Here is a 16,386-nt window from a genome sequence, read left to right as displayed (position 1 = left end):
TTGCAAGGATTATAACAACCCTTGTTGCAGATTACTACCTTTTGTTATTCTGAAGTAATCACTGTATGTTCCTCTGAGCCTCAGTGATGAGTGGGTCTAATGGGAGTGGTTTCATAATTATCCATAAGGTGTGCACCTGCGGGGAACTAATGGAGGAAATCTGTTGGGCCTGCTTCCCTTTAGACGTGTTCCTACTGAGAGTGTCTCACCAAAAATGAAATTTTTGTTGCAGGGAACACTTGAAAAATGCCTTGTATCCGAGTCAGACTTCTGGAAAAATTAGTGAGCCAATCATACAAGCAGGAAATTATGTTTCTTGGGGTGGTCAGAACACACTGTGTACAGAACACCTCCAGGTAGTCATATTGCATTGCATTCTCAGAAAATTACAGTGGCTGCAGATTGAAAAGGAAAGGTATTTTTTAATAACATTCAATTACAATACGACTTGTGTCGCAATTGTATACGCTATATTATTTTTTTGCAATTTTTTTCCCCACGAAAGTGGAGTTGCCCTTTAACTGTTTATTTTTTTTTTTTTAAATAACATACTATAGATATAGTTATAGTAATCAATGTGGGAAGATGGTTTTAACTGCTGCTTTACACAATATATAGAATGATATATCTACTTTAATACACTGCAGAACAAGCAGGAAACCACATGCAAGGCTCACTATGTCAATAGTAAAACTAGAATTATAAGTTTAAAATATTTTATTAAATTGCAGACATTCCTGAACACAATGCCTGACATATACTTTCTGTCTTGGGATACCATCGTTCTCACTAGTTCCTCCTGCTGACTTCTATGTCACTACAGTATCCTTTAGCCCAGGTTCACGCTGACAGTGGGATTAAAATCCAGTCCCGACTTTTGGGGGGCGATTTCAGAGACATCTGTGCTGGTTGCGGCACAGAGGTCTATACAAATCGCACCTCAAAGTCGCCAAAAGTAGTACAGAAACTACTTTTGGGAATCGGTGCGGCGCCACAAAGCCGGCGTTGCACCGATTCGGACGATGCCACTGCCGTCAATTTAGCATGTGATTTAAAATGCCAAATCGCTGCAATGTGAACTTAGGCTTAAAGAATGGAGGCGAGAGGGAGGAACCATTGAGATCTGCCGTGGACACAGGATCAAACACGCCTGAAAGTTTTTTTTTTTTTTAGAGGACTTATGCAGCAACATGGCTTGCAGAAAATTAAGTAGTCAGAGGACTTCTACTGAAGGGGCTGGATTTAGGACATATATTATAGGAACATGGCTGTTTCATGATAAAAAAACAGACACACTTGAAACCCAGACCTCCATGTGTTTGCAGGTACACTGCACAATGGTCAAAGATATCGGCAATAGAAAGCTCAATAAAAGACTAAAACATGTTGTAGCCAACACCATAAAAAGTTCACACAGGAGGCACAATCACAGGTTTGACAGTAATCTATTATTACAGAAACAGTATTGAAGAATAGAAAAAGTTTTTAAGACAAGAAAAAGTATGTGTGTACATTGATGTAACTGAATTCTAAACAACCAGATCAAATAATACATTGTAACACTATTGAACATATGATACAGGAATCACACATCTTATTTCAAACTAAATACTGTAAATTAGATTCTCATAAGATACATGAAAATAAAACACACACAAAGAAATGCAGCATTTACAATCTTGAGAAATATTAAAAGGGATACACATTTTCAGTTTAAACAAACTGAGAAATTGCCAACATAGTGGGAGTAAATGTACAATTTAGAGGTCAATACCAGCTGAAAACATCTGATATTTTACAGCTTTGCCAAGTTACTGGCTGGTTATATGATGTACTGGCTTAAATATTTTGGAGAATCCAATGGTGACATATCCCCTATCTCAATAAAATTCCCAGTTTAGAGTCTCTAAAATTAACGGTAGACAATTGAAGCCTTAACTGGGTACAGATGACCTTCAGATTAAATCAATTGAATATTGAAAGTTGTGGTTGCTACAGCCTGGCAACATTTAACCGATTAGAGGTTCACATGGTATATGACCCCTAGGACTGTCCATTACTCCTCAGAAAGTGGCTTTGCTTTTTACACTGAACGTGGATAAAACCTTTTAAATAAAGAAAAAAGGATGATTAACCAAAACCACACTGTATGATAAGTATATATTAATCCAATCTTTACCAAAATTTAACAAATGGATAAGCTACAACTGATAGTGTAAAAATAAACTGGACTGGACAGGAACACACAACAGCAGTGTTGAAATATACCGCGTCATGCCCAAAATGGAAAGGAAAAAAGGAAAAAAAAATAAAGTGTAAAAGTCCAGTTGAGAACAACTTGGTCACATCTTGTAAAAAGGCACATAAATTTGATTTAAGGCGAATATTGTTACATCTAAACACAATTCTCATTCTCCCAACCAATCTTCAACAGAGGCACATAATTGTTTCTCCCCCAGAAAAGAGAGGCTACAGGTGCTAAAGTGCCATTCCTTGGAGTGATACTGGTGTGCAATGTGGAGCCCAACGGCACAGAAACACCTGTTCTCTAGTAATAGAGTCCACAAATAACAACGGACAATAACATCTCCCCATCATAACTGCAATCCTAGAACTGTAGCTTTATTAAAATTACAATTTTTGTGTTAGGGGTAGGGGCACAAAAATGAGAGTTTCTGTAGTTTTAATGTTGGTCTTTTCCTTGTCGCACAACATTTGCAGCCTGGTCTACGTTAAGCACAGATTACAAAGTATTGTTTCCAAAGACATCAGTTTAGACAATGCTCTACAAGAGAAAAATGACTCAATTAAATGGTGTTTTACTCCTTCATTACTATTAAAAAGTCTACATATCCCACTAAACACAGTGGCAGGTGTATTGTATTTACCTCCACATTCTTGCTCTGCAAGTTTTTAGTTCCATACGGTGCACCTTTATATATTCATACATTGGCTCTCTATCTATAATAAATCTCACATCCCCATAAATAAACAATTCCCACGCTGTGGGGCATAAACGCACGAGAAAGTCAAATGGCTGCTTATAGCCACCAATAAAGCAATAGCTTCCACCAAGTGGGAAAATAAAACAATGAGTTTTGTTTGCATTGAGCAACTCCTGCAATATTTTATCCAGAGAGGCTTGGGGGATTAAGAGAGAAAGCTTTGGGGCTAAATTAGGTGCACAGAGGTTAAAGTTTAACTAAACCCACAACAGTAAAATCAGTCTGTATATGCAGTAAAGCATGCTTGTTATACTATCTGTGGAACCTAAAGGGTTAATCCTCTGCATTGTGTAAAAAGGTAGTCTTCTCTGATCCTCCCCTTCCTCCACAGTTTCCAGTCTATCTGCTGATAGAACAGAGCCTTGTTCGAGAGTTGTTCTTTCTTGGGAGGGTGAATGTGATCAGCACAAGGCCAATGAGCACTGTCCAGACAGAGGGTCAGGGGTCCTGCAGCCTCATAGGACAATCAGGGGAGAATGAAAACCACTACAAAACTTTAACCAGACACAGATCGAAGTCATAAGACTGCTATAGAACTGCTGATGAGAAAAGGTATTTAGCAGTTTATATTTACTAAAAATAATTGCATTTCCATGTTCTGTTTACTGCAGGGGACCAGATATAGAGAATGCAGGGCCCTGGGTTTAGTAACCCCAAGTGTAATCTATATTACCACCTCTTATAATGAAAGTGGTTATAGCCAATTTATAAATATAAAATCTAGTAAGAAAGCAAAAAGGGACAAAAGGACAAAGAAAAGTAAACAAATGTGATATATAGCTAAAGGAAACTAATAGACATTGAGAAATTGTTAATACAGTACAAAGCCCATAATGATCATGCTGCCCTTTTATTATGAAATAGAATGAGTTGCTGTGTGAGGACCAATCACTTTAGAAACGTTAAACAAGACCTTTGGGAAACATAAATGAAGATCCAGTTAACATAGTAAAGACAGTAAATGAGTAATTAATAAAGGGCCCAATCACACCCGTATCTTCATTTTTCTGCTTAGGAAAGCTCATTAACCACTTGCTTACTGGGCACATAAACCCCCTTCGTTCCCAGGCGAAATCTCAGCGTCCGGCACTGCGTCGCTTTAACTGACAATTGCGCGGTCGTGCGACGTGGCTCCCAAACAAAATTGGCGTCCTTTTTTCCCCACAAATAGAGCTTTCTTTTGGTGGTATTTGATCACCTCTGCGGTTTTTATTTTTTGCGCTATAAACAAAAAAAGAGCAACAATTTAAAAAAAATATATATTTTTTTTACTTGTTGCTATAATAAATATCCCAATTTTTTTTTAAAAAACTATTTTTTTTCTCAGTTAAGGCCGATACGTATTTTTCGACGTATTTTTGTAAAAAAAAAAAAAAAATCACAATAAGCGACTGGTTTGCGCAAAAGTTATAGCGCCTACAAAATGGGGAACAGAATTATGATTTTTTTTATTATTTTTTTTTTTACTAGTAATGGCGGCGATCTGCGATTTTTATTGGGACTGGGATATTGCGGCGGACGTATCGGACACTTTTGACACAAATTTGGCGCCATTCACATTTATACGGCGATCAGTGCTATAAAAATGCACTAATTACTGTATAAATGTGACTGGCAGTGAAGGGGTTAACACTAGGGGGTGAGGAAGGGGTTAACTGTGTAGCCTGGGTGTGTTATAACTGTGTGGGGGGAGGGGGGTGACTGGGGGAGGGGACCGATGCTGTGTCTCTATGTACAAGAGACACAGATCGGTCTCCTCTCCTCTGACAGCACATGGAGCTCTGTGTTTACACACAGAGCTCCACGTTCCTGCTGTCACCTACCGTGTCACAGACGATCGCGTGTACCCGGCGGACATCGCGGCCGCCAGGTACACGCATCGGGTCTTCGGCGATGCGTCGGGACAGTTTTTACCCGCCGCGCGCCACCCAGTGGCGCGCGCGGGTAATGCACATAAAGGCCGTTTTTAAACGGCCACTTGGCACTTGAGAGCCGCGCTGCGGACGTATTTCGTCTATAGCGCGGATCTCAAGTGGTTAAAATACATTCCACAATGGGAATTTCTGCACCTCTGTTTTATTGCCGCAGTACATTCAGCACAGAGTAACAGAGGTCCTTCTAGGATGCTAATCCCCACACTGAAAACCAACTTTGTAAACTGTGCATTCTTTTTCAGTGCAAAATTCTTAATAGGCCTTCATTCTGGAGTTACTGAAGGAAATATGTCACGTAAAAAGGGATTCTGGACATGCTGCAGTTCAAAACGAGTTGAGTAAGGCTCGATTCACACCTATGCATGTTGCTTTTGAGCGTTTTTGCAGCTCTTGCTGCGTTTTTCGACATGCGTTTACATTTTTTTTTTTTTTTAGCCGGCAATTTTTTTTTTTTACATTTCCTTTAACAACCAGCTATAAACAGGTTAGAAACAAACAAAAAAAAACGCAAGGTACTGCGTTTTGGATGCGGGTCCATTGAACTCCATTACATGCAAAATGCTGCTTTTTGCAGGAACAAAAGTCCCCGGCCCTTTCCAAAAACGTAAAGGCACAAAAAAGCATTCATGTGAACATGTTCCATAGGAAACCATGTTAAAAAATTTTCGTGCATTTTTGCAAAATGCATTAAAAAAAGCATTAGTGTGAATGGAGCCTAAAATGTCATAATCTGTCACTGTCCAGATTTAAACTGCACTGAAACGTACTCTGTGAATAATCATCTGCAGCATCCTGATTCTACGCAGCTTGATGATTTTCCACTACTGGTACTCAGCATTGCAGCAAGCTGTTGAAAAGTAATGTCCACATTTTTTATCTTGCTTAAAATGTGACAGATACACTTAATGAAAAGAGTGGTTGTCAACGTAAGGAAAACCAACAAACGGTCTTAGCAGCCCATAATAGAATATTCTTAATAGACTTTCTATTTACAAGATGTAAAACTTATCACTTCTCAAAACAGCATTTTTTTTTTTAGAACACATTTTTAACATTTAGTTACTTTTTTGAAGATGTTTAATAGTTAGGAATATAACAAAAAATCTGATGGTATAGGTGCAATTCATGGAAAGCACCATTTGGAATTGCCACAATTGGCCCAGTATTATGCCAACTTTTATTTTTTGACAGTGCAAAAGTACAAATTTTACATGCTATAGAAACAGACTGCCTTTGCCATACAGACATAAATGAGAGTCCTTTAAGAAGCAGATATGAACGTTATATATATAGTAAAGTCTTGTTTGACTGTTAATAAATTCATTTTAGAGTATTAAAAAGGAAAAAAATAAAAGTGGTCCGAGTACAAATCATTAGCATTAATCATTTGATCCCAGCCCCTCTTCTCCAATTAAGTGTACTGGTCCTGATCAGAGGTCGTTTGGGTTTGTGGTTGGATTACTGTTCTTCCAGCCAGGATGGAGCATCTGCTCCTGGGGTTTTCAACTTCACATGGAATTGTTTCAAAGTTTGTTCAAGCTGTTTCTGGTTTCCAGCAAAGTAGGCAGCTATTGCATTATGGAACAGGACAAGCTGATTGTGAAGAACTTTTACCTAGGAAGGAAGATAAAAATACGTTTGTAAACAACATCCTTCATTAAAATGAGAAAAGAGTTTTGTTTGCACACAAATAAAAGTTATTTGCCCCAGGCTCATCGTATAAAATCCCCTACTGAAGGTAGAAGTAATAACAATGGAAAACGTCTATGAGCTCTTATGCAGAGGCCAAGGGTGCACTTAGTAGTACAAGGACACAAGTTCCATATAATGTGGCACAATGATGTAACGATGGATGTAAATTCCTCCAACACCCGGTGACATGCATGCAGTATGTGAAATTCCTCCACCTGGAAATCAAAGCCTCTTAACAGAAGGTAAGGAATCAAAGCGGATGGCTATAACCCAGCCTCGGCCTTTAATTTCTCCAGGGATCTCAGATCAGGAGTCCGCAGCGTCTCAATCGATAGATCACAGTCGCTCCATTGGTGTGTATAAAAAAGAGGACGCATATAGCGTAATACAGTACAGTAACCAAATTTATTAAAAAGTAGTCTACTTACAGCAGCAATGAATAAAAACAGCCAATGTATTAAAAGTTGAAAAAGCCGGCCGGCAAACAGGAGCCCTTCCTCCCGAGCGTGGTGACGTCACTGACACAGCCTCCCAGACACGTTTCGTCACAAGCTGACGTTATCAATGGGCACCCCCATTGATAACGCCAGCTTGTGACGAAACGCGTCACACTCCCTCCAATGGAGCGACTGTGATCTATCGATTGAGACGCTGCGGACTCCTGATCTGAGATCCCTGGAGAAATTAAAGGCCGAGGCTGGGTTATAGCCATCCGCTTTGATTCCTTACCTTCTGGTAAGAGGCTTTGATTTCCAGGTGGAGGAATTTCACATACTGCATGCATGTCACCGGGTGTTGGAGGAATTTACATCCATCGTTACATCATTGTGCCACATTATATGGAACTTGTGTCCTTGTACTACTAAGTGCATCCTTGGCCTCTGCATAAGAGCTCATAGACTTTTTCCATTGTTATTACTTCTACCTTCAGTAGGGGACTTGTTTAACCATTTCTTGGCGCGGCTTTTTGTTTTTTATGTTTATTTGTGTACTTCACACGATAGCTGCTGCCTTGGTGTTTATTGTGTTGTAGCGCAGTTTTTTGTTTTTCTTTTCATCGTATAAAATGCAACATTAGGTTGTTGTTCTGACTGCGGAAAATGCATAACCCAGAATGAGCTACAACAGGCAACAGCAAAAATCACTGTGTGCACCATGGCAGTTCACATTTGGTACATTCATTCATTTTAGCAGTGGGCCTGAATTCAGTAAAGACTAAGAAATTACATACTGTTGCTGAAATGTGAATTCTACAAGATAGACTGCTACTGAGGTATGGGCCCAGAGAGAGAGAGAGAGGACAATCACTGAAAAGTACACACAGTATCTACAGCAGAGAATATAATCAACTAGCTTTGCAGATGAGATCATTAATATGTAGATGAAAAGATACAGCTCAATAATCAAAAGAAATGCTCAAAACTGCTTGTAAGTATTGATCAGTTTATCACTGCAAAAAAATGTAACAAATTCGTTTAACTACCTAATGGCCAGTAATGATGTCTAGAATGTTTGGAGCACAGGATTCTAGCTAGTGGAATGTGTCAAATACACCCCAAATGAGGTGCAACCATATTAAGGTTGGGTTCTATACTGAAAAATAACTACTGCAAACAGATACCAAGGGTTCAGAGACAACAACACAAAGGCTGGGCATCTCTGCAATAGACCACACTAGCTATGACTAAGCACTGAAGCTACAGTGCAAAACGTTAGCTTTTGTTCCAATTTTTTTGCTGTGGCATGTTTATTTTGTGATTGATTTTAATTAAAAGAACATTTTTGGAGTGCGGCTGTCCAAGTTTCCTTCATATGCGTCACTATTGCATTGCCGGCACCCATAGTTTGGTTCCAATGAGGAGGTTCGTCGAAGACTTCTGAGCGATTATTTTCTCTCTAGACCACACTTATAGGTCACACATTACTAATACTGGTTCCTGCTCAAGAGAGCAATGAAATAATTTTTTAATATTTTGCCTCCAGTCTGTCCTCTGCAGTTCACCCTAACGCATTATACTTTTTGCAGAAAAAATAGGGTTTTGCTACTCATTTGTTTGAATTCAGGATACTTTGGCAAATTTTATTTTAAAAATACATCGTAATAAATAAAAATTTGTAGCAAAATTGGAAGCCCCAGACCAAGCAGTTTCAGCTGTAATTAGAACTGCACCTACACATTAAAAGCTGGCAGTTATGGCAACTACCCCCGAACACCACCACAGGTGCTGAAATTTGGCATAATTTTGAAAAGGTTGTGCAACTGCAATGGTTTTTGGTTTTTGTTGGTACCTTTTTAACTTAAACATTTAATAGGAAAAAAGAAGAATGTTGTACAAACATATACACATTTTATTGACCTGCATATTTATTTTCCCTTCAAGAAGTTAACAATTCATAAGACCAACATTAATAAATAGCGGTTATAAGTTAGTATCAAACTGCAAGGCAGTTCAATCGTTACTTGCCAAGCATAATAAATCAAGTGTTAACAAAATTATACAGTTGGCTACAAGTAAATAGAGGTGACAAATAGAAGAGCATAAAACCTATAAGTACTTTTCTAACTAATCATTATAGATACCAATTGCTGATTAACTAGATAAAATAAAAAATTAAATTACAAGCTCATGAACAGGGAAATAACCAGGAAAGACATTTGTTTTCGAGTGCATTTGGTTAAATCAAGGAGCAGATGGTTACCATATTTATCGGCGTATAACACGCACCCAAATTTTAAGAGGGACATTTAAGGGAAAAAAAAAAAAACTTTCCGGACCCCCTGCACAGCACACAGACCCCCTTTCATTATAAAGTCCCCCCCTCCTCCTTTGCACTCCCAGACGACCCCCAGTCTCCTGGGACAGCATTGCCAGCATACTGTAGAGCAAAGAAAACCTCACTGTCCGCCCCTTCTACACCGCTCCCGTGTCACTTTTACTGCAAATCAAAGCTTCTACATACCTAAATTAACGCCGTTCTCTTGTAGACACGGTCATGTGACTCTGTTTCATCGATGGTCACGTGACTGCTCTCCTCCAATCACAAGCTACACTCGAGGAGAAGGTGAAGCTGGTGGAGAACGGCCAGAACGAGCATCCTTACTTCAGGTATTGGAGAGGCTTTGATTAATATTGAGACAGTGACAGGAGGAGCGTTTTAAGAGAAAGGGCTGGCAGTAATGTTTTCTACAGCGCTGTCCCGTGGCCAGGAGAGGCGGGGCGGCTGGCCTGACACCCTCCTAGTGGGTAGCACCCAGGGGGGACCACCCGATCCCCGCTGGGAAAAAATTCAGATATCGGCGTATAACACGCAGGCATGGTTTACCCTCTATTTTCAGGGTAAAAAAGTGTGTTATACACCGATAAATACAGTATATCATAAAATCGATAATAAAGCTGTAGGTACTGAATCAGAACAGCACTCCTGTGACCCACAGAAGTACAGCTAAACTACCTGTGGGCGGCTGTTCTGTGCAGAATCCCATACACACACACACACACACGTGATTCTGCACTTCCGGGCAGGGGGGCCGGCATTCTGCTTCTGCTGTGATTAGTCACAGCAGACGCCGATCAGCAGGTGCCGGCCAATAGATGCCCAGTGACACCCATTGATCAGCGAGGAAACAGGCTGGACAGAACTCTGCATATGTAAATGCAGAGCTCTGTCCAGTCATCAGAGATTTTGTTTCCCTGTAAAGCAGGGAATAAAATGTAGCATTTTCCTTAAAAAAAAGCAGCACAGTGTGTACACAAAAACACTCTCACATATTTAACCCCTTCCCAGCCAGTGTCATTAGTACACCGACAGTGCATATTTTTAGCACAGCATTAGGGTCAAAGTGTCAGATAGGTGATGCAATATTGCAGTCCCGCTATAAGTCGCCGATTGCCGCCACTACTAGTATAAAAACAAAAAAGTATTCCAGTATATATACCATAGCTTGTAGACACTATAACCTTTATGCAAACCAATAAATATACACTTATTGTGATTTTTTTTTCATTTAACCCTTTCTTCAGCTGCTAGCGGGGGTTTAAAGTGCCCAGCTAGCGGACGAAAAGTGCTGATAAAACGAAGGTAAAGCGACAGTAAAACTAGCAGCGCTTTACCGCCAACACGGCCTGCTGGCAGTGTGAAAGGGGTCTTATAGCTGAAAGTAAAAAATAGTTTTAAAATGATCGATCTTTTTTTGTTCATAGCGCAAAAAATGTAAAAACCCAGTGGTGATCAAATACCACCAAAAAGAAAGCTATTTACTTACTGGTAAAATCCTTTTCTTTGAGTATATCACAGGGCACAGAGACAGTTATTATAATAACTACTTGGGTTATGCGGCACCTATCGGTGAATGGAAACTGGTAGAAGCCGAAACAGAGGAAAAACGTCAAATAAGGCAGAGCTGGTCCCTAAGGTGTTACCAGTACATAAACTCCCTTTGGCAGTGGGACTCTCATCCCGGACACACCTGTCCCAACTTGTTGTAGAACTTGGAATCTAGTAGATTCACTGCAGCGTTCCCCCTGCCACCATTCTATCCCTGGAATATGTATTGGCGATAGAGACAGAATGTGGTTCACCTCCGAGTCGCATGACCTCTGGTGCCACCCTGGTTGGATAATATATATGTCCCTGCAGAGGCATTTTGGGATTGAACCTCCAACTGGTTTGTCCCATAATCCAGAGCAGGGCGTACTGGCTGAAAGTTCCAAGATATTGATGGACAGTATTCTCTCCTGTGGAGACCAAACCCACTGAACTATAGCAACCCTCAAATGAACTGGGGAGACTGGCATCAGTGGTTATTGTCTTCCACATTCCTGAAAATGAAGAATACCAACCACATTTTTGCTCTGCAACACCCTGGAACAGAGCCTTCTGGCAATCCAATGCCTGGATATTAACCACTTGACAACCGGGCCTATTTTGGCACTTCTCTCCTTCATGTAAAAATCTCAATTTTTTTGCTAGAAAATCTTTCAGAACCCCCAAACATTATATATTTTTTTTAGCAGACACCCTAGGGCAGGGATATGCAATTAGCGGACCTCCAGCTGCTGCAAAACTACAAGTCCCATCATGCCTCTGCCTCTGGGTGTCATGCTTGTGGCTGTCAGAGTCTTTCTATGCCTGATAGGACTTGTAGTTCTGCAACAGCTGGAGGCCTGCTAATTACATATCCCTGCCCTAGGGAATAAAATGGCGGTCATTCTTGCACAGTATTTGCGCATTAATTTTTCAAACGCCTTTTTTTTTTAGGAATTAAAAAATAACAAAAAACAGTAAAGTTAGCCCAATTTTTTTGTATAATGTGAAAGATGATGTTACACCAAGTAAATAGATACCCAACATGTCACGCTTTAAAATTGCGCACACTCATGGAATGGCGCCAAACTTCGGTACTTAAAAATCTCCATAGGCGACGATAAATTTTTTTTTTTACAGGTTACCATTTTCGAGTTACAGAGAAGGTCTAGTGCTAAAATTGTTGCACACGCTCTAACGCACGCGAAGATACCTCACATGTGGGTTTTGAACTGCGTTTACATATGTGGGCGGGACTTACATGTGTGTTCGCTTCTGCGCGCAAGCTACCGGGGACAGGGGCGTTTTTAACCACTTAAGACCCGGACCTTTAGGCAGCTAAAGGACCCGGCCAGGTTTTACGATTTGGCACTGCGCCGCTTTAACAGACAGTTGCGCGGTCGTGCGACGTGGCTCCCAAACAAAATTGGCGTACTTTTTTTCCCACCAATAGAGCTTTCTTTTGGCGGTATTTGATCACCTCTGCAGTTTTTATTTTTTGCGCTAACAACAAAAATAGAGCGACAATTTTGAAAAAAATTCAATATTTTTTACTTTTTGCTATAATAAATATCCCCCCAAAAATATATAAAAAAACTTTTTTTCCCTCAGTTTAGGCCGATACGTATTCTTCTACCTATTTTTGCAATAAGCATTTATCGGTTGGTTTGCACAAAATTTATAGCGTTTACAAAATAGGGGATAGTTTTTGCAGCGGCGGCGATCAGCGATTTTTTTCGTGACTGCGACATTATGGTGGACACTTCGGACAATTTTGACACATTTTTGGGACCATTGTCCTTTTTACAGCAAAAAATGCATTTAAAATGCATTGTACACTGTGAAAATGACAATTGCAGTTTGGGAGTTAACCACAAGGGGGCGCTGATGGGGTTGTGTGTGCCCTCATGTGTGTTTACAACTGTAGGGGGGTGTGGCTGTAGGTGTGACGTCATCGATTGTGTATCCCTATAAAAGGGATCACACGATCGATGCCCCCGCCACAGTGAAGAATGGGGAAGCTGTGTTTACACACAGATCTCCCCGTTCTTCAACTCCAGGGACCGATCGCGGGACTCCAGCGGCGATCGGGTCTGCGGGTCCCGTAGCTTCGCGGGCCCGTGACTGGGTACTAGCACAGGACGTACCTGTGCCCAGCCGTGCCATTCTGCCGACATAAATGTGCAGGAGGTGGTCCTTAAGTGGTTAAAAAAAAATTGCATTTTTTTTTTTACACTTTAGTATGATTTTTTTTTAACACTTTTATTCCAATTACAAGGAATGTAAACATCCATTGTAATATGAATCACTGCGACAGGTCCTCTTTATGGAGAGATGTGGGGTCAATAAGACCCCACATCTCTCCTCCGGGCTTACAAGCGTGAGATCATGAAAAAAAATTCACCGATCTCATGCAGACAGCCGTGATTGCGGCTTTATTTACTTCCGGGTACCAGGCGTGACGTCATAACATCGCGCCCGGGCCTCAGACAGGCATAGAGATGACTGGTGACCATCTGAAGTGTCCCCTCCCACTGCCTATAAGAACAATCAAACGGCGCAACTGCCGCTTTGATCGTTCTTATCGTGTAGAGAATCGGGGTCTGAAGACGGTGATATCTGAATGATGCCTGTAGCTGCAGTTATTCAGATATCACTGCACAAAGTCGAGGACGTCATATGACGTCCTTGGTTGATAAGTGGTTAAAGTTCAAGACAGAGAGAAAATTATCCTCTACAAAGACCTGGAGTAGGATTGTATGTAGGGAATGTGCTTCGACCTAAAGACAGCTTCCTCCTGCAGAAATATATTGAAGGAACCCCTGGAATCGACTGCTTCCTGAGAAAAGATTATTGGAGGTAATAAGTATTGAGGCGTCTTCAGCAAGCCAAGCACTGGGGTTGGACGCTTTGCGAACCCTCCGGAGCTGTGGCCAACACAAAGGAAAGATTCACAAACAAAAAATAAAAATTCCACTGCAATTACAGAAATCTTTGATGAGCCTGTGGAAACAAACCTCCACATGAAGACGTGTGTTTACAGATGATTATTGACCCCGAAATCTACCGATTGCAGAGATGTCATCACTGAACAGATATAGTCTATCCAAAACAGAAGGATGCTCAGCGGCTTGAGATCTTAAGATAGACCTCATGGCCCCATTTGGCTTTGGAACTGCTACCATTTAATTGTCTCACAATAATGAGCCTATAACTTCTGCTCCAAGAGTCAAGGCAAGGCAAACAACAGATGACTCTGTGGCAGACCCAGACCGTCCCAAGGGGTGCACTTAACCTACCGACTCTCAAAACACTGCAGCCTCAGATGCTTCTTTCACTTAGGAGGAAAAAAATAAATAAAAAAAACTTACTGCCCCTGGTATTCCTGGGCAGTTTCCCATACAAGTACTAACCAGGCTTGATCTGAAACTAGGCGCCACAGTGGCTCATATACCCCCGATGCCCAAGAGGAAACATGAATCACCGCCAGATCACTGGACCCGAGCGTGGTGTACCTGCCTTCCTCGGCCGCCTCTCCCTTCTGGAGTCATTTGGCCAGTGTAACAGATACATAATAAGGTGATAAACAAAACGAAAACAAGCTCCTGCGCACGGGTGGATTGTCCAAAGTTATTCAATATTCCACATGGAACACACCAACAGTGTCAAAAACCGGTAACAGAGGCCTTGCTGCCTTTAGTGGACAGGGAATGTCCTAGTAGAACACAACAAAAGCAAAGAAAGAAAGGCGCACCAGCCTAGTGTGTTACCGTTGACAGGTTTAATAGAATAAAATGATAGTAGAAAACTACTCATAAGAGAACTGACATGGTAGGCTTATCAGCAACGTTGTGGTGGATACCCTTCGAACCGCACTCCAAAATAGGGGGGATTTAGATGTGAGTCACTGCCGGCTGACGTGTTTCGAGGCGACAAGGACCTCTTCATCAGAGCTCAGCATAATAAGGTGACTATATTAGACAAAAACGAATACGTAGTCCCACAAGGATGCAGGCCTAGACAACGTTGGTCCACAGCTATACAACATCGTAAGTATGCCAGTACCCAGGTATGCCGTTAGGCAAGTACCTAGGGATGCAAACATGCAAGTATATAAGTATTCTGCTGTTCATGCATTTACGTATGTATTAAAACCCCATCTATACAGTTTAATGTAAAGAAGCACATATATTTACATGCGTTTAAAGAATATGCATTTATGCACACATGTGCTCATGCAAAGGTGTTTAAGCAAGTAAGCAAGCAAGCAAGCAGGCGTTTCAACATTTATGCAAACGTGCTTATGCAAGCATGTGTTTAAGTAGAACATGCGTTTATGTGCAATCATGTATCTATGCATCATGCGTCCATGTACATATATGCAAAATGTGTCTCATGTAGACATGTGTCTATGCGCCGTGTCACGTGCCTACGCAGACACAAATCTATGGGACACGTGTCATGTGCCTACGCAAACCCGAGTCTATGTGACACGTGTCATAAGCCTTATGCAGACACGAGTCTATGCAACATGTCATATGCCTTGAAGGGGGGTAAATCTTCTGGAGGTCAAGTGCTTAAAGCGTATTTTTTTCTCCCCACAAAATTGAGTTTGAAAAAACACTGTGCAAACGTGTGAAGTAAAAATACAAAAAAAGGAAACTTCCTCCAGGACATTTGCTTTCTGAAAATATTTAATGCTTGGGGGTTTGGTTTATTTCTTCTTCTTTGGTTTCTAAGTAATATTCTAGTAAAGAAACTAAAATGGTGATTTTTTAGAAGTACGTGAGAAGTGTCAGAATTGGCATGGGGGTCAAGTGATTAATATTTGCTTTTTCCACTAATATTTCAATGCCTGGACTTTTGTATAATCATTAAGATTCAAGGTTGCTGTGCGAACACAAATAATATTTGGGAGAGAGGACAATCCTGTCATGCATCTCTGTGCATTTTATATCCTTTCAATAAAACTTGCACAGGGGCCCAGCTACATAAAGCCTTTAAAGTGGCCAGAAAGTTTGGTCCACAGCCAAATCTTTGAAGAACAAAAAGTAAATAATCCCATGATAGGGAATCAAAGACATTATTCAAGTCCAGGGAAAAAGAGCATACTGTTTCTCTCCGCTTTTATCCCAATTAAATTGAATGGACAAGATCAGGTCAATAATTCTCAACTTCTGGTGGGAGGCCAGTCCATGTGGAAAGAAACCAACTAGGTTCAAACGTATATAGGAGGATAAAAAGTTATTAAAGTAATAAACCAAAAGGTGATTCTGAAAAAAGTGAATTGTACCATCTATAACCAAGCAACCTGTTTTTATTTTCCATTACTAACCTATTCCATTAAAAAGAACTGTGGCAAAATAAAAAAAATAGTTACAATACATTTTTAAAGCTGCACTGGCAGTTAAATTGCATACTACATATAGAACTTTCAAAAGTGAAAAGAT

The 16,386-nt window shown here is 40.6% G+C and overlaps 1 protein-coding gene across 3 annotated transcripts in view; it reads right to left on the bottom strand.

Annotated features, from left to right (window-relative positions):
• Positions 1–5,954: 5,954 nt before the first annotated feature.
• The window catches only part of ARFIP1 (ADP ribosylation factor interacting protein 1), a 140,036-nt gene continuing 129,604 nt past the window's right edge, over positions 5,955–16,386 (bottom strand). For all 3 annotated transcript variants that reach the window (XM_040331914.1, XM_040331915.1, XM_040331916.1), the window contains one exon: positions 5,955–6,553. In XM_040331914.1, the coding sequence (XP_040187848.1) occupies positions 6,398–6,553 (156 nt within the window). In that variant the 3' untranslated portion in view covers positions 5,955–6,397. The remainder of the gene's footprint in view (positions 6,554–16,386) is intronic.

Source organism: Rana temporaria, chromosome 1 (genome assembly GCF_905171775.1).
Source record: "Rana temporaria chromosome 1, aRanTem1.1, whole genome shotgun sequence".
In the NCBI taxonomy this organism is placed as follows: domain Eukaryota; kingdom Metazoa; phylum Chordata; class Amphibia; order Anura; family Ranidae; genus Rana; species Rana temporaria.
This window is presented reverse-complemented; position numbering and strand designations above follow the sequence as displayed.